Source organism: Diabrotica virgifera, chromosome 1, assembly GCF_917563875.1.
Source record: "Diabrotica virgifera virgifera chromosome 1, PGI_DIABVI_V3a".
NCBI lineage: Eukaryota > Metazoa > Arthropoda > Insecta > Coleoptera > Chrysomelidae > Diabrotica > Diabrotica virgifera.
This window is the reverse complement of record NC_065443.1, coordinates 3,795,964-3,815,832: the sequence shown is the minus strand read 5'-3', so window position 1 is coordinate 3,815,832 and position 19,869 is coordinate 3,795,964. Positions and strand designations below refer to the sequence as shown.

The 19,869-nt window shown below is 31.9% G+C and overlaps 1 protein-coding gene across 1 annotated transcript; it reads right to left on the bottom strand.

The window, feature by feature from the left end:
* Positions 1-420: 420 nt before the first annotated feature.
* LOC114335446 (uncharacterized) lies at positions 421-13,795 on the bottom strand. The gene is made up of 2 exons (XM_050654032.1): positions 13,260-13,795; positions 421-1,753 (listed from the first exon to the last, which is right to left on the bottom strand). Exons 1-2 carry the CDS (start codon positions 13,524-13,526, stop codon positions 578-580), a joined length of 1,443 nt encoding a protein of 480 aa, XP_050509989.1. The 5' UTR covers positions 13,527-13,795; the 3' UTR covers positions 421-577.
* Positions 13,796-19,869: the final 6,074 nt, after the last annotated feature.

Below are 19,869 nucleotides of genomic sequence, written 5' to 3'. Positions count from 1 at the left end.
AATAATTGTTATTAGTCTTATAAGTTGTCCGATACTTATTACTGGATTACCGTCGACATGGTCAACCAAAAAAGATGAATCTGGTGATTTTTATAGCGACTTTATTAGGTGTGAATCTGTCTTTTGAATTTACTCCTGTTTTAATCTTTTCTCTAATTTATTTGTCATTATTGGAGACCTATAGAAATTCCATTTACTATTTTGGCTATTATTAGCACAATTAAATATGTACGCAATATTTATTTACCAGTTTTGATAAAAGTTGTTATAATGACACTGACATTACAAATAATCGTCAAAATTATCATATTTCGACGCTGGCATCGTTTCACGTATCCCCAACATGATCACACACGGAGTGAATACATAAATAATTACACTTATTTATTTTTATCTTAGGGTTCAAAAAGAAACGCAGCCTAAAAAATAAGTTTTTTTATTTATAAGCAATTAATAAATTTCTAATACAATAAATAGTTTGTTTTTATTATTTCTTTTATACACTTTTTACTGTGAATAACAGGAGATTATTTTGAAAAATTATAATATGATATAGGCACATACAATGATTATTTTATTATTCATTTTTTACTAAAACAATCTTTGCTGTACAATTAATGTTTTCATCATTAATACAAAGGTTTGCTAGTGTTGAAAGTGTGTTATCCTTAAAAAAGAGTACATGTGGTTTCCATTCTGATTGTATTTTATGATCGTTTGTTACTATTTTGCATTCCATGTTATCTTTAGCCGTTAGCTGAAAATGTATAATCTGATCTTCTACGAAGACAAAATGTTCTGTTGGTAGCTTCCAGATTTTAAAGAAAGAAGCATATATATTATACTCATGATCTCTCAAATGCCTTGCTAGTGGTAAAGCAGAATTTTGAATTCGGCAATTTTGGACAGGACAATTAAAATACTGAATTCTTTTTTGACAGAATGTTTCATGATGTACTATTTCTGAATACCTGAAATGTTGTCCACAATTCCATTTGCAAAAACGTGACCGAAAATTTAATGGAGTCGAACGTTTCACGTAAAAATGATATTCTTTAATTTTATTTTTATGGTTGAACCACTGAAAGCAATAAAAACAAAGAATATTGTTATGCCTAGGACTGTAATAATAGTATACGGTATCCGAGCGACAAAAGGAATAGATGCAGATTTCTTTACAATTAAAACATTGTAAATTATATCCTGATGGAAATTCAATAACTGTATTTGTTTGGTTTGTTACACTCTGAATGAGTTTCAATTTTTCGAAAGAATTATTAATGCTGGATAACGATAAGTTCACATTTTCAGTTATAGCGCAAAACTGTAAGTTTTGATAAGTTAGCTTAAATTTAACAAATATTACATGTGACATATTGGTTACATCCACAACGGAAAACTCATTAGTCCACGAAGGTTTTGCGCTACAGTTAATATCAAATTCTTTGTTTTCGCTATGTACAGTAAACTGGTGGTATATGCTTGAAGCTATTTCCTCACTTCCCATATAAACCAATTGTAATTCTAATGTATTTTCTAATCGATTATGACTAATAGATAGAAAAAATAAATTATCTTCTTTTTGATATATATAAACAGTAGGCATTCCTAAATGACTATCATTCAAGTTGAAAACAAAAGCAGGACAATCCAAAATAGCATGTTTATGTTTGGAATGAAAGTGTTGAAGCATCAGAAAACTCTTCATTTCTTCATTACAAATTGGACACTTGTGATTTTTTGCCGAGCATACCTAAAATCATTAAATAATTTCAATTTAACCAACTTTACGAAAATCAATTTAAAATTTACGTTTTACGAGAGATGTCGCTGATTTGCATCTCAAAAGTGGAATTATTGCATTCGCGGTAATTTCCCTTAAATAAGGCAGCCTGTTAGTGCTTGATTCAGAGTTGTGACTACATAGCTCCCTTGATAACGCCTTAGAGGCAGAAATAGCTATCTGGAGATGGTGGTCCAACTCTGAATCAAATAAAAACAAAAACTGCCTTTTCTCTCTTTTACGAAAATCAGTTATTGTGTAGGTATTGCTAAATTAAATATGTGTTAGAAATAATGAGAGGAAAAGCGCTAAACTACAAACTAATTAACCTAGTACACGATATTAAAAACAATGTAAAACAAAAATAAGGGTAGGACATTTGACAACAGAAGACATAGTTATAAACACAGGAATCCGTCAAGGCGATTCAATGAGCCCTTTCATATTTAATTTAATAATGACAAAATAATGGAGATCGCCTGTCATAGCTTTATTTTTAAAGCTTGATTTGCTATTCGCCGGGCTACCAAGAGAATATTTTATTTTCTCATTTCGCACATAGAGGTCGTGCTAAGCATACTCCGGTGGGTTTCTTCTATAAATCCACCAAGAAATAAGAGCAATTTAGTTGGATTCGAACACTCACCTAGTGTCCCCTGATGACGAGTTGACATGACTCGAAACTAGTCGGGCTCCGGTTAGGTTCGAATCTAACTAAAATGCAATTATCCTTTTCATTTTACTGTATTCTCCAGTAAGAGACGAACTGGTTAGCCCGAACGGTGTTTGCTTGATGTATTGTCGGAAAAAGGATTCCGTTACATCGCCTGTCATAGCTTTATTTTTAAAGCTTGATTTGCTATTCGCCGGGCTGCATATTTACAGATGCTAGCGTGTGTAGACACCAGGGTGTTGAAATCAGTTAGGGTTTGTAAAAACAGTACATTTACAGATGCTAGCGCGTGTTGACACCACGGTGTTGAAATCAGTTAGGGTTTGGAAAAACAGTACGTTTACAGATGCTAGCGTGTGTTGACACTATGGTGTTGAAATCAGTTAGGGTTTGGAAAAACAGTACATTTACAAATACTAACAGATTTGGACACCACAGTGTTGAAACCAGCTAGCTTCTTAGTGGTTATACATGCATAGATGCTAACGGCTATTGACACTGATTTTATATACATACCTACTGCTGTGGAAAAATATTTAAGTGATTTAGGTATTAATAAATAATTAAACGTTGTTGGGATATAAACAATAATATATTAACACAAAAGAACAACATAAAAAATAATGTTGTTCTGAGGTTATTTCCTTGTGGCATTTTTATAATTAACTATTTAGATGGGAAATAAGCCACAATTAAATTGAAAAAAATAATTTTATTAACGTTTCGATGCCCAAATCGGGTGTCGTTGTCAAAATACAAAATACTACTAAATTAAACAAAAATGGTGTTGCTTAGTAAAAAATTCTTGTAATAATTTATTTAATCTGACTCATTTATATTGGTAATTCAGACATATATTATACATTTTAAAGTATTTTTTACTAAGCAACAACATTTTGGTTTAATTTAGTAGGATTTTTTATTTTGACGACACCCGATTTGGGCGTCGAAATGTTAATAAAATTATTTTTTTCAATTTAATTGTGGCTTATTTCCCATCTAACAAAATAGTTAATTTTAAAAAACAATATTAGATTAATAAGCAGATCTATGCCCTTTAGCGTTAGGTTGGTTCTCTGTGATGTTTCTCATCAGGTTTCTGTTTCTTTTTTTTTCCTTTTTGTTGCCTCGGTTTTGGAAAAACAGTACGTTTACAGATTTTAGCGTGTGTTCACACTAGGGTGTTGAAATCAGTTAGGATTTGGAAAAACAGTACATTTACAAATACTAACAGATTTGGATACCAAAGTGTTGAAAGCAGCTAGCTTTTTTAGTGGTTATAAATGCATAGATGCTAACGGCTATTGATTGATTTTATATATCTACTGCTGTGGAAAAATATTTAAGTGATTTAGGTATGAACAAATAAAATTAAACGTTGTTGGGATATAAACAATAATATATTAACATAAAAGAACAACATAAAAAAATATTAGATTAATGAGCAGATCCATGCCCTTTAGCGTTAGGTTGGTTCTCTGTGATGTTTCTTATCAGGTTTCTGCTTCTTTTTTCCTTTTGTTGCCTCGGTTTTAAAAAAACAGTACGTTTACAGATGCTAGCGTGTGTTGTCACTAGGCATACATGCATAGATGTGTGTTGACATACATGCATAGATGCTAGCGGCTATTGACACAATATTGACACAATATAACAGTTTACATAAATTAGTATAAAGAATTAGTTAATAAACAAAATTAATTACAATAATCAATAAGGAGATAAAATATTTAGACTTTTATCGATATTACTTAATTTTGTTATTATTAATTGAAGACCTAAGTGGAAGAAGAAGGTATGTTACAAAGCCTACCTTTTGAGATATGGGCAGTTACAGTTTTTATTCCTCTACTTTTATCATAAAAATATTGTTTGTGTTATTTGGTTTTATTTATATTGCTATAATCATTGCATGACATATAATGTTAATAATTTGTTTTTATTTTTAGTATTTTTTCTAAAAATAAATAAAAACTGTACATACCGCCTTCTTCCATTAATTTTAGTTTGTATAACTATCTTTTATCTGAATGGATGAAAGGGGTATGTGGCATGAAATAATACCCTATAATCAACTTAACAGATATTTATGTAATTGAATACAAAATAATCTTCTTCTTCATGTGCCGTGCTCGATTATTTAGCGTTGACTATCAAATTGGCTATAGTAATTTTGTTAATGGCAGCTCGGTAAAGGGATGCAGAGGATCTGTTAAACCATTCTCATAGGTGTCTAAGCCATGACGGCCTTCTTCGACCTGGCCTTTCTTCTTCCGTCTACCTTGCGTTGTATGTTGTATTATTAAATGGAGTATATTACATATACAGACTGATTTTTATATATGGAAAGCCTCAATTATCTCGGAAACGGCATGCACGACTTTTTAAAGATTTTGGTGACAAAGGGTTTTCTAATGCGGCCGATATAATAGTGACAATTACATTGTTGTCAGAACTTCAGTTTTTCTGTAAATCTAATGAATTTTCTTATTTCAAATGGAACACCCTGTATATTTTTGCGTTTGAAATCCTTAAGAAATGCTGATTATTTTTCGTGTTATATTCCCTATATCTAAATGCCATAATTTCGTAGTTATTTAGCTACATTTATTAAAAAAAAATTTAACAAATTAAAAAAAAAACAATTTTTTCAACCCGGGTACATTTTAGGTTCTTTTGATCATTGGAAACAAAAAGGTCTTTTGTAAATTTTCTCTAAAGTTAATAGTTTTCGAGTTATAAACAATTTAAACCTGAAAAAGACGAAAAATATTTCATACCTCCTTCCATTCAAGAATTGTATTTTAAATGTTACATACCTTCTTCATCCACTAGAATATCTCTTATTAAGCTTTTTAGAGGTACAGTATAAGTGTCACATGATAGTGAAGTTACATACCACCTTCATTCACTAAGAAACTCAAAATTTTAGAAAATGTTATATACCCCCTTCTTCCACTTAGGTCTTCATAGTATATTATTCAAGGGTCTAGGACGTTTCATCGCCGCCGTTTCGATGCCGCCAGTTCGATGCCGATGCCGGCCGATTCATCGCCAGTCAATTAATCGCTATCTGAATATTTCCGAATTTTCGACAGTTTCAATTATTAGTTATTTTTAGTATTAATTAGGAATTCTAGGAAATGCGAGATATGACGGCGATGAAATGGACTGGCGATGAACCGGCGGCATCGAAACGGCCGGCGATGAACCGGCGGCATCGAAACGTCCCATTCCGATTATTCAACGAGTATGCATTGATAGGCAGCTACTACTCACGATGAAGTTTGCGGTACGAGCCGAAGGCGAGTGTCGTAATTCATCAGAGTGAGTAATTGCCATGACATGAGAGTAGAATACTATACTTTTTCTACGACTTTTTTTTATTTTAATTAGTAAAAAAAATAATATTGTCAGCTAGGTATACTCGAGATTAAAATTATAATATACAAAAATAAATGTTGCTTTATAAAATTAAAAAAAAAACGGCAAATACTGTCTTATGTATTGTAAAAATACAACAAGAAATAGTCAATTCAACTTATATCCGTTTCCGAAAATTTTAAGCACTTTGTACCTATTGTCAATGTAATAAATAAGAAATGGCTATTATTGGTGGACGTATGTTATAGATTTATAATGTACGTTTTTAAATTTAACTATATAATATAATATAATAATATAACTATGTTATAATATATTTAAGACTATACAGTGAGCACGTAAAGGTTGGAATAAATTCATTTTCTCGAGAATGGACGATTTGGGAAAAAATCCCGAAACAGGTCAATTTTTATTTTTAAATTACGACTTTTTAGCATATATGTCATACTAGTGACATCACCCATCTGGGCGTGATGACGTCATCGATGACTTTTTTAAATTGGAATAGGGGTTGTGTGACAGTTCATTTGAAAGGTAATTTAATTCTCTATTCAGTAATATAACCATTTACATAACTATTTACACAGGGTGTCTAAAAAAAATTTTTAAATTAATTTTATACATAAAAAGAAGAATGCATGTAATTTTTATTTAGTCCAAAATACATTCTAAGCTTCTTAAAACACAGAAAAAAATGTTTATTTGAAAAATATTCATTGCTTTTCCCTTAAATCAAATGTTCAAATGTAAAAAAATTAAATGTTCAAAAAGAGGAAGGTGAGTGGGCGGCTAAAATGCTAAAACGATATTTATTTGTTAAATAAACTTCATTTCCTGTTTTCTGATAGCAGTAAAATGTATTTTGAGTTAAATAAATTACACACATTCTTCTTTTTATGTCAATAAATTTAATTTAAATAATTTTTTTTTGGACACGCTGTATAAATAATGATGTTAATGTTTATATTACTGAATAGAGAATTAAATTACCTTTCAAATAAGCTATCACACGACCCCTATTCTCATTTAAAAAAATTATAGATGACGTCATCACGCCCAGATGGGTGACGTCACTAGTATGACACATATGTCAAAAAGTCGCAATATAAAAATAAAAATTGACCTGTTTCGGGATTTTTTTCCAAAATCGTCCATTCTCGAGAAAATGAATTTATTCCAACCTTTACGTGCTCACTGTATAACTTTATAAAATAAACACAATAAATGTAAGTTATAAATTCCAATAAACACAGCAAATGCGTTAATGTCACTCTCATTAAAAATGATAAACGTCAAAATTCATACGTATTAAACAAGGTATAAACGTAAAAGTATATTCACCCATTGTTACATTTTTTATAATTCTGTATAATTTTAATCTCGAGTAGTTGATAATCATGTTTTTTTACTAATTAAAATAAAAAAAGGTCGTAGAAAAAGTATAGGATTATACTCGCACGTAATGACTATTATTCACTCTGATGAATTATGACACTCGCCTTCGGCTCATACCGCAAACTTCATCATCGTGAGTAATAGCCATCATTACATGACGAAGCTCGTTGAATAATATACTATTATCTGCGGTTTATATACAACTAATATACTAAAAGTGGTATGCACTACTTGAACCTTACTTGAGCCCGTGAGTAATGACCCGTGAGTAATGAAGTATTCCTCACGGGTAAAGTATTGGGTGTTATTATCTATTCCTATTTCCCATCTAAATAGTTAATTATAAAAATGCCACAAGGAAATAGCCTCAGAACAACATTATTTTTTATGTTGTTCTTTTGTGTTAATATATTATTGTTTATATCCCAACAACCTTTAATTATTTATTAATACCTAAATCACTTAAATATTTTTCCACAGCAGTAGGTATATAAAATCAATATGCCAAATCAATACAATGCCAATAGCCGTTAGCATCTATGCATGTACAATCACTAAAAAAGCTAGCTGGTTTCAACACTCTGGTGTCCAAATCTGTTAGTATTTGTAAATGTACTGTTTTTCCAAACCCCAACTGATTTCAACACTCTAGTGTGAACACACGCTAGCATCTGTAAACGTACTGTTTTTCCAAACCCTAACTGATTTCAACACCGTGGTGTCAACACGCGCTAGCTTTCCAAAACCGAGGCAACAAAAGGAAAAAAAAAAAGAAGCAGAAACCTGATGAGAAACATCACAGAGAACCAATCTAACGCTAAAGGGCATGGATCTGCTCAATAATCTAATATTATTTTTTATAATTAACTATTTAGATGGGAAATAAGCCACAATTATGTTGAAAAAAATAATTTTATTAACGTTTCGACGCCCAAATCGGGTGTCGTTGTCAAAATACTACTAAATTAAAAGAAAATTGAAGTTGCTTAGTAAAAAATACTTCAAAATGTATAATATATGTCTGAATTGCCGATATCAATGAGTCAAATTTATTAAATTATTAGAAGAATATTTTACTAAGCAACAACATTTTTGTTTAATTTAGTAGTATTTTGTATTTTGACAACGACACCCGATTTGGGCGTCGAAACGTTAACAAAAATTATTTTTTTCAATTTAATTGTGGCTTATTTCCCATCTAAATAGTTAATTATAAAAATACCACAAGGAAATAGCTTCAGAACAACATTATTTTTTATGATGTTCTTTTGTGTTAATATATTATTTTTTATATCCAAACAACGTTTAATTATTTATTAATACCTAAATCACTTAAATATTTTTCCACACCAGTAGGTATATAAATTCAATGTCAATAGCCGTTAGCATCTATGCATGTATAACCACTAAAAAAGCTAGCTGGTTTCAATACTCTGGTGTCCAAATCTGTTAGTGTTTGTAAATGTACTGTTTTTCCAAACCCTAACTGATTTCAACACTCTAGTGTGAACACACTCTAGCATCTGTAAACGTACTATTTTTCCAAAACCGAGGCAACAAAAGGAAAAAAAAAGAAGCAGAAACCTGATGAGAAACATCACAGAGAACCAATCTAACGCTAAAGGGCATGGATCTGCTCAATAATCTAATATTATTTTTTATAATTAACTATTTAGATGGGAAATAAGCCACAATTATATTGAAAAAACTAATTTTATTAACGTTTCGACGCCCAAATCGGGTGTCGTTGTCAAAATACTACTAAATTAAAAGAAAATTGAAGTTGCTTAGTAAAAAATACATCAAAATGTATAATATATGTCTGAATTGCCGATATCAATGAGTCAAATTTATTAAATTATTAGAAGAATTTTTTACTAAGCAACAACATTTTTGTTTAATTTAGTAGTATTTTGTATTTTGACAACGACACCCGATTTGGGCGTCGAAACGTTAACAAAAATTATTTTTTTCAATTTAATTGTGGCTTATTTCCCATCTAAATAGTTAATTATAAAAATGCCACAAGGAAATAGCTTCAGAACAACATTATTTTTTATGATGTTCTTTTGTGTTAATATATTATTTTTTATATCCAAACAACGTTTAATTATTTATTAATACCTAAATCACTTAAATATTTTTCCACACCAGTAGGTATATAAAATCAAAGTCAATAGCCGTTAGCATCTATGCATGTATAACCACTAAAAAAGCTAGCTGGTTTCAACACTCTGGTGTCCAAATCTGTTAGTGTTTGTAAATGTACTGTTTTTCCAAACCCTAACTGATTTCAACACCATAGTGTCAACACACGCTAGCATCTGTAAACGTACTGTTTTCCAAACCCTAACTGATTTCAACACCATAGTGTCAACACGCGCTAGCATCTGTAAATGTACTGTTTTTACAAACCCTAACTGATTTCAACACCATAGTGTCAACACACGCTAGCGTCTGTAAATATGCACCCGGAGCAGTCACGCTCACTTCTGTCACGTAAGTAGTCGCGCGTAGAGAAAAAATCTCAGAATACGAACTTAGATTCTTGCATTAGATTAGTGCAAATCAGCTGGCCTGAAGTTTAAAGAATTACTCACTTCACTAAAAAGCATCAGACCTACATCAACAGAAAGTGCGTTTTCAACTTCGGCAAATTTCTGTACAAAAAAGAGCCAGTCTAAAAGATCAAACACTCAACAATTTATGTTTTTTTAAAACATATTTCAATAATAAAAACAACGAAAACTCAGATTAAACAAATTTATAATATTTCTATTTTTAAAATTTTCTTTAAAATTTTTAATTTTCTTTTAAATTTTTGAATATTTCTAAACATTATTAATTTGTAATCAAATTTTTTATACTAATTGCATTGAAAAATTAGAAACAGTTTCTTCTTTTTATTTTTAAATTTCCCGATTCCCGGGAATTCCCGGGAAATCCAAATTACTAACTCTCGATTCCCGGGAAATCAAAAGGGGCCGGGAAAATGGAGCTCTATTTTCAGTGTTTTATTGATAGATAATTTGTTGCCCGTTAACTCCCAACAAAATAGTCTTTAGGTTAAGTTAGTATAGTGTATGACCTTCACGGCTGTTAATTACTGCCCTACATCTTTTAGTCTAACTTATGATCAGATGGTCAGTGTCTTTCTGCAGTATTCTGCTCCACTCCATTGAATGGCCCTCAAACAGTTGCTGTCTTGTATTAAACGTAATATTTTGTTGTAAAATGCACCTGCCCAATATGTCCCATACATGCTCAATTGGGATTAAATCTGGTGATTGTGCAGGCCACGATAAAACCTCAATTTCATTATTTTCGGGGAATATTTGCAAGACCCTGGCATTATGTGGATGAGCATTGTCGTGTATTAATTGAAATTAGGATCCAGCTTATTATGCAAAGCATACAACAATAGGTTCAAGAATAATATCGCTGTAGTCTGTTGCATTATAAACTGTTCCAGACAAACGAGACTGGTTATTCCACCAATAGTGATGCCACCCCATACCATTATACTGCCGCCTTGCTGACTATGAACCTCCTACACGGCAACCAATCGTTTAGCATTGCCAGATCGTCTCCAAATTCTTGTTCGTCTCATACCTGGTGCAAATCCAAATCGAGGCTCATCTATGAACAAAGTATAGGCCCACTCATATCTAACCCAATTTGCGTGTTCTTGTACCCACTGAAGACAATGAACGCGATTTCCCCTGGATAACACAGGCACTGTCACAGCTCTAGGCGCGTCTAAACCTACTTCATGCAGTTTATTTCCAATAGTTTGGCAACTTACAAACAGCTGATGGGTCTTTTGCAGCTTCATTTGTAATTGTGATGAAGTTATTAGTGAGATCTAGCAAAGCCTACAACCTAAGAAAACAGTCTCAATCTGGTTTAATATCCATTCAGCAACGTCATCATTTTCATGAAACCTTAACCACAAACAATTAATGGCATTACTGTTCATCTGGAAGACCTCAGCTTGACTTCTGCCAGATCTAAGCATCTCGATAGCATGCCACTGCATTTCACGATTTAAATGGTGTCTCTCCATTATTGGCAATTGCAAAACTAAATAAAAATCCACGTAGACATCGAAAATCAAGTACCAATAAAGAAATATTACTTCTTATCTTATAGGCAAAAACTTCTTATCTTATAGGCATTCTGAAGTTTTGTTTTATTTTTTATAGCCATTCTTGTCAGCATTACTGTCAAAGTTGGTACAATAATCGAAAAAACAATGAAAAATATTAAAATCATAAATTTATTTTTAAACGCTTTTATTTAGTTCAATAGATTGCGTCAAATCTTTGGATGTTAATTTGACTACCTTTTCTTCCATGCAAATGAATGAAAATTTGCAGACATATTATGCATTCGCGGGAACAATACACGAATAGACAACAAAAAATTTTTGTTTATGTTTATTAATTGTTTAAATAAAAAAAAAACGATTTTAATGGAAAAAGGCCTAAATTCTCTTGTTTTTTACAATGTAGAAACTTGAAACTTTTACAGATTATAGCTAATGATATGAACTATACATAATTTCACTTTTTACGTTAATTGTTTACGTTATGCGTCATAAATAAACAATAAAGTTTTAAATTTTGGACACTCATATATTTGTTTATACAGTTCGATGCAAATGAAAGGAATAAATTCGTTATTTCGTAAAAAGGTGACTTTAAGGAAAAATCCCGAAAGAGGTCGATTTTTATTTTTAAATTGCGATGTTTTGGCATATATGTTATACTAGTGACGTCATAGCTCATTTGAAAGGTCATTCAATTCTTTATTCAGTAATATAAAAATTTATATAATTATTTGTACAGGGTGTCCAAAAATAATTTTTTAATTAAATTATTTGACAAAAAAGAAGAATGTATGTAATTTATTTAACTCAGAATACATCTTACAGTTGCCCGTAAACAGACAAAAATGTGTATTTCAGAAATAAACATTGTTTTTCGATTAAATTAAATATTCAAGCCAGCTCCCGCCAGCCACCTGCCTCTTGGAAGTTTTAACATTCAATTTAAACGAAAAGCAATGATTATTCGCGATATAAACATTTTTGTCTGGTTTCTGACAGCAGTAAAACGTATTTTAATTTAAATTTAATAAGTTACACACATTCTTCTTTTTTAAACGCTTTTCTTTAGTTCAATAGTTTGCGTCAAATCTTTAGAGGTTAATTTTCTGCCTTTTCTTCAATGCAAATGAATGAAAATTTGCAGACATATGCATTCGCGGGAACAATACACGAATAGTCAATAAAAAAAATTGTTTATGTTTAATAATTGTTTAAATAAAAAACAAAGATTTTAATGGAAAATGCTTAAATTCTCTTGTTTTTTACAATGTAGAAATTTGAAATTTTTACGGATTGTAGCTAATGATATGAACTATACATAATTTCACTTTTTACGTTAATTGTTTACGTTATTCTTCACAAATAAACAATGAAGTTTCAAATTTTTTGCCGATTCCGACTACTTTTTATGTTTGTACATCATATGTTTTATACATATTTTAATAAACATGACGATATATTTTAATGTTTGAAAAGTGTAAGACTAAAAAGTAAAAAATAAAAAATATGAAAAAAAAATTTTAGGAAACGCTTTTCTTTAGTTCCGGGTGACTAAAATTAAAAATATTATTAAAAAATCAACTAAAAAGCAAAAAATAAAAAAAATTGAAAAAATCCAACACATTCGTCAAAGAAAAGCGTGGCGCATCTTCATCGAATAAACGGTTTTCGCCCCACGCTTTTCTTTAACGAATGTGTTGGAATTTTTCTATTTTTTTTTTATTTTTTGCTTTTTAGTTGATTTTTTAATATTTTTAATTTTAGTCACCCGGAACTAAAGAAAAGCGTTTCCTAAAAATTTTTTTTCATATTTTTTTATTGTATTTGCAGCTAACACTGTAAAGCTGTTAATATAGGCGTCCCCTGCCCTAGATTATTTGGATGTGTGTATGTAATGATAATAGTAGTCATACCTTTTCATGATCAGGAACTTGAGAACATGTTAATAATTCTCGACATCCATCAAATCTGTTAATACATTTAAATAACCACTTGTCAACTATTTTTCCATATCGGGATTCAACACCTGCTCTATGGTTTTTCTGGTTCTCAGTCGCTGTACATCGACCACATTCAACATCTCTATTTGGATAAACTATTATCGGTTTTACTGATAAGTATTTATGGCAAAAAGTACAAATTAATGTCTCTAATATATTGTCCGGAATTATAAACGCCATAACAATATTTGGTTCTAGTTCCGAACAAGGGTAGACTGTTTATGGATAAATATGAAATTTACATCAATGAATTCTTTTTCACTTACAAATGTATTGATGATGTATTTTTGTATTATGATGATTTTTTGTATTGATGATTGTACAATAGTTTTTTATAGGACTTTTCAACTGTTTTCAAAGTGCCAATAACACAAAAACACACACACGCCCAATTGTTTTCAATTTCACGACCGCTTTTTCGCAACTTTTTTGCAGGCAGGGCAGGACCGTGATAGCACAGCATAATAAACGAAACCAGCAAGGACACTCCCTGATGCCGCCTTTGAAGTTGAAAAGTACAGGGTCGCCATTTTTCGCGTAGCACATCTCAGTGGTGATGTGATGTGTTGGTTCATCAGTGTTGCCGATGTCACCAACTTTATTACCCGTAAGAGATTCTTTTTGAATAATTTCTGGAATTTATACAAAAGATTAACAATACAATCGCCATTCATCGTCAATATTTTGTGTTATGTCCCAATTATTGACATAATTCCCACAGGCATACGTATAAAATTATGTTAAAAAATATGAATGTCATAAAAGTTGAGTAAATTTGATAATTATGTACAAATCGGCAACACTGTCGATTTTCTACATTATCTGGTACTACGCACAAAATGGCCGACGATCTGCGCAGTAATAGTGCGCGAACTTTTCCCGCCTACTAGTGTGTCACTGCTGTTGCGTTTTCTATGCTGTGATGATAGTGTGAAGTGTGACGTCAAAACGTCAAAAGTTTTCCAAACACGTTGTCTCTAGGTATACGGTAACGTGTACGCAAATAAAAAAGTTGGGTAGAATTAAACGTCATAACAAATATTTTTCTATCAAACAAACACTAAACATATCAAAATAGCGTGTATCAAAATATACAGTCACTGCCCACGCTAAAGAGTCACTAGCTTGATGAAGTTTAACTTTTTTATTAGCGTACATTTTAGCGTGTACCTAGACACAACGTGTTTGGAAACCTTTTTTGACGTTTTGACGTCACGACTATCGCGATTCAATAGAGCTTTTCATTCACAGTCATTTGTTTCGAGCTTCTGTCATGTATCACATAATATTAATATATTCTTTTTCTCATGATCATCTTTCAATGCGTCACAGTTTTTCGATTTCTCTCTAACGCATTAAATTGTATGTGACAGAAAAAAAGGCACGTCTTTGAATACTTTCGTAATTATTCTAGTTCGGTGATTATTCTAGTTGTCGATAGATGGCGCCATAATCAAAAAAGAATTATTTATTAAATAAAATAATAATATTGTCAATATAATCTGTACAATTTATAAGACTATACAAATGAAAGAAAATACCATTTTATAAATGCAATAGACACAATTGATTTGGTTTTATTCCAAATTGAAAATAAAATTTGACAACTGTCAGATTTAACAAAAATGTCACGTTAGAATAAATGTCATAAATGTGTATTATCACGGACTTACCTTTTTTTCTATAATTTGTGACGCACTGAAAAATGTTCATGAAAAGGAGAATATCTACGTCATACGTTATCGATATAACCAAATGATACAAACCAAAGACGTATGACGTAGATATATTAATATTATGTGACACATGACAGAAGCTCGAAACAAATGACAATCGATGAAAAGCCCTATGGACCGTGATAGTGTGACGTCAAAACGTCAAAATTTTTACAAACACGTTGTGTCTAGGTATACGCTAGCGTGTACACAAATAAAAAAGGTAGGTAGAATTAAAGGTCATAACAAATATTTTTCTATCAAACAAACACTAAACATATCAAAATAGCGTGTATCAAAATATACAGTCACTGCCCACGCTAAATAGTCACTAGCTTGATGAAGTTTAACTTTTTTATTTGCGTACATTTTAACGTGTACCTAGACACAACGTGTTTGGAAAACTTTTTTTGACGTTTTGACGTCACGACTATCGCGGTCCATTTCCACGCAACCACAATTACCACAACATTTTGGGCGCGTTCACCGTTCAGGCTGGATGACACTATGCATTTTCGTGTATCATTTCTAATATCGTTTCTGATATCGTTTCTTGTATACATTTTCTTGTATCATTTCTTGTACGTACATTTGTGCCCAGTATGACACTATGCAAGTTCTTGTATCGAAAACTGTATGAAATTCGGCACGTGATTGGTCGAAACTTTGTTTGTCACCCTGTCACGTTACATTTTGGTATGGTAGTACTGCGTCTACAGCTGATTTTAAGGATTTTATAAAATTTATAAACTTTTAAAAACAAATATTTTAATGTTTTAATAACTAGAATTTTTACGTTGACTGTTGATTATTTGTGTTTTTTATTTTGTTTTGATATTTGTGCTAAAATATTTGCAGTATAATTATCTTCAGTTTGATCCAAATTAGGCATTCCAAATCACGTGATATAATATGGCTGCTGGATGGCGAAACTGTCATCCATAGGCGTATCCAATGTTTAAACCACTTCATATTTACTTTGCTATCACAATTTCACAAATTTCGCTACACAATTAACAAAAAAACAAAACCAAACAGGATATTCTTTACAAATTTGTCAATATTCAATGTAAACATTAGATACGACATGACCACCCCCCTTAACTATGTCTATGGCCATGTCGCTTTAGCCATCCACCGACCACCACTGACAGTTCATTGGAATCCCTAATTGGAACTATTGTATTTTCCTCTATTAAAAAATTATGCAATCAATATGAAACCCAAAGTTATTATACTTGGTTATACATAGTTTGAACTTTATTAGGAGCTAAATATATGGTTATTAGTAGAACAGTAGTCCATACCAAACGGTATATTAAGTATCAATAAAAGATTTATAAATAATACCTACAAAACACAAATAAATTCATCAAGACATAAATCATATGATCTCATTTTTAGCCGCCATTATGACATTTAGAAGTTTTACCAGCAGGTTTTACGTTTTTGGTCTTTGCGCAGAAATTGGCGCAGTTCTTGTACAAGAATCTGTGCCTGAAGGCTGTATGACACTACGCATTTTCTTGTATCATTTCTAATATCGTTTCTTGTATACATTTTCTTGTATCATTTCTTGTACGTACATTTGTGCCCTGTATGACACTATGCAAGTTCTTGTATCGAAAACTGTATGAAATTCGGCACGTGATTGGTCGAAACTTTGTTTGTCACCCTGTCATGTTACATTGGTATGGTAGTACTGCGTCTACAGCTGATTTTAAGGATTTTATAAAATTTATAAACTTTTAAAAACAAATATTTTAATGTTATAATAACTAGAATTTTTACGTTGACTGTTGATTATTTGTGTTTTTTATTTTGTTTTCATATTTGTGCTAAAGTATTTGCATTATAATTATCTTCAGTTTGATCCAAATTGGAACTATTGTATTTTCCTCTATTAAAAAAATTATGCAATATGAAACCCAAAGTTATTATACTTGGTTTACAGTACCGGCGCTAGGGTATAAGGCGCCCGCCTGCAAAACTTGCATAGGCGCCCTTCGGTTTCTTTTAAATTAATATTTTGTATAGCACCCGCAGAAAAAAGCTCATTTTGGCGCCCCCCAAACAGGGGCGCCCGCCTGCAGTGCATCCCTTGCAGGCCCGCTATCGCCGGCCCGGCTTGGTTATACATAGTTTGAACTTTATTAGGAGCTAAATATATGGTTATTAGTAGAACAGTAGTCCATACCAAACGGAATATTAAGGATCAATAAAATATTTATAAATAATACCTACAAAAACACAAATAAATTCATCAAGACATGAATCATATGATTTTCAGCCGCCATTATGAATTATGACATTTAGATTTTTTACCAGGAGGTTATAAGTTTTTGCTCTTTGCGCAGAAATTGGCGCAGTTCTTGTACAAGAATCTGTGTCTGATACAAATTCTTGTATCATTTCTGATATCGTTTCTTGTATCTGTGTATGACACTATACATTTTTTTGACATATCAGAAACGATATTAGAAATGATACAAGAAAATGCATAGTGTCATACAGCCTTTCACCAGATGCAAATAGGGCTTTTCATTCACAGTCATTTGTTTCGAGCTTCTGTCATATGTCATATAATCCGTGTATAGTAATATTATACACGGATTATACAACATCTAACAGAAGCTCGAAACAAATGACAATCGATGAAAAGCCCTATGGTTGCGTTCACCAGAAGGTTTGTTCCAACACGACCGAGAACCGTCACGAAACGGTAACGCTCCTGCGCAGTAAACAAAATCCGTTTCAACAAAAATATGATCGTCATCGGATCGTCCTTCCCACTGTTCCAACAAGAATTGTGATACGGTTTCGTGATGATCATTTCAGTAATCGGGAGATAGGGTTTTTCATTGATTGTCATTTGTTTCGTGCTTTTGTCATGTGTCACATAATATTAATATATCTACGGCATACGTCTTTAGCTTTTATCATTGGATATACAATATACATTGATAGATGAATGAGTTATCAGTCAGGTAACCGTTCCAACATCTAATTTAAAATTTTCTCTGAAAAATGAAAATATCTCGAAAACTAATAAATTTGGGCATAGAGAATGTTATATAAAAATTAAAGTACAGTAATGTTACTTTTCAATAATGATATAAAATACAAGGTGTTCCATTTAACATTACTGAGAAAATAATGTACTTGCCTTTTGACTCACCCTGTATTTGATATAAAGAAAATTAGCAATGTCAATAATTCTTGAACATTTTGACAATAAATAAAAAAATGTGGCATTAATAAACCATTGTCGTTGTGCTTATTTTTATTTATACAGGGAGTTGAACTTGTTACGATTTTCATACAAAATTGGTTATAACTTTGTAAATACCCTGTATAACATTACAAACTTTTATATTTGTGTGATGGAGAAGTTAATAGGATTTCGAATATAAAATAAAATATAGGGTGTTCCATTTAAAAAAACATAAGTTTGGTCTGCCACTGTGTTATCGAACACCCTGTAACATTCTAACTAATTTTGTAATGTGAAGCTCAAAGGTGGCTAAAATTTCTGTTATTAACTTTTATTGCTATCTATTACTATAGCGGAGCTATTGAGCTTTACCACACTAATCAATCACCCTGTATAACAGAATCTACAACAAGTATGAAGCGGAAATCAAGGAGTCACAATTTGGTTTTAGGAACGCTTTGGGCACAAGGGAGGCAGTGTTTTGCCTGCAAGTATTAGTACAGAGGTGTAGAGATATGAACAAGGATGTTCAGGATAGGAAATTCTACAAAACAATTGACGATAAGGACATCCGAATTTTGACAAATCTCTACTGGAATCAGACAACCAGGGTAAAAGTTGGCAATTCGTCCACAGAGAGTATTGATGACTGGCTGAAGCAAACGAAGGCATAAAAATCAATGGAGAATTGATAAATAATATCCGATATGCGGACGATACAGTCGTACTTGCCAGTGGTATTGACGAACTTCAGCATCTTATGGACAGGGTACAGAGAGCGAGTGAAGAAAGAGGACTTAACCTTAACATAAATAAAACAAAATGAATTCTAGTTAGCAAAACTCCAAAACCTGCCAGACAATTGAAAATAAAAAACCAATTAATTCAACACGTTGACTCGTATATATACATACCTTGGAACAGTCGTCAACGCGAAATGGAATCAAACAACCGAAATACTATCTAGAATTGAAAGGCCAGAGCAACATTTAACAACATGAGAAATATATTCACAAATTGCGACATATCTCCCCACTAAAAATACGGCTGCTAAAATGCTATGTATTTCCAGTCTTGCTGTATGGCGCAGAAGGCTGGACACTGGACAATAACATAAACATTAATGAGAAAGCTGGAGGCATTCGAAATGTGGGTGTACCGACGTATCCACAAAACATCCTGGACGACTCACACCACCAACGTAGAGGTATTACGCCGAATGGGAAAACAAAAAGAAATTTATTTCACAATTAAGAAACGGAAACTTGAATACCTCGGTCATATTATGAGACATGATAAATATCATATACTCCAACTGATAATACAGGGTAAAATAGAGAGCAAACGCGGACCCGAAAGAAGAAGACACTCATGGCTTAAAAACTTACGCCAATGGTTTGGACTATCATTGATCAAGTTATTCAGAAACGCCGGAAACAAAATTAAAATATCTATGATGATAGACTACGTCCGCAACTGACAAGGCACATGAAGAAGAAGTATGAAAAGTATGACTATAATAATATATAGCAAAGGAGGAAACGTTTGTCGCTAAAAGACAAAATACATATAATCGCAAAAAGCGAAAAGTATA

Coding starts and splice junctions, on each gene's coding strand:
- LOC114335446 (XM_050654032.1), bottom strand. CDS start 13,526: ATGGCGTTTATAATTCCGGACAATATATTAGAGACATTAATTTGTACT. Junction 1,754..13,259: donor AAGTTCCTGATCATGAAAAG/GTATGACTACTA, acceptor TAATGATTTTAG/GTATGCTCGGCAAAAAATCA.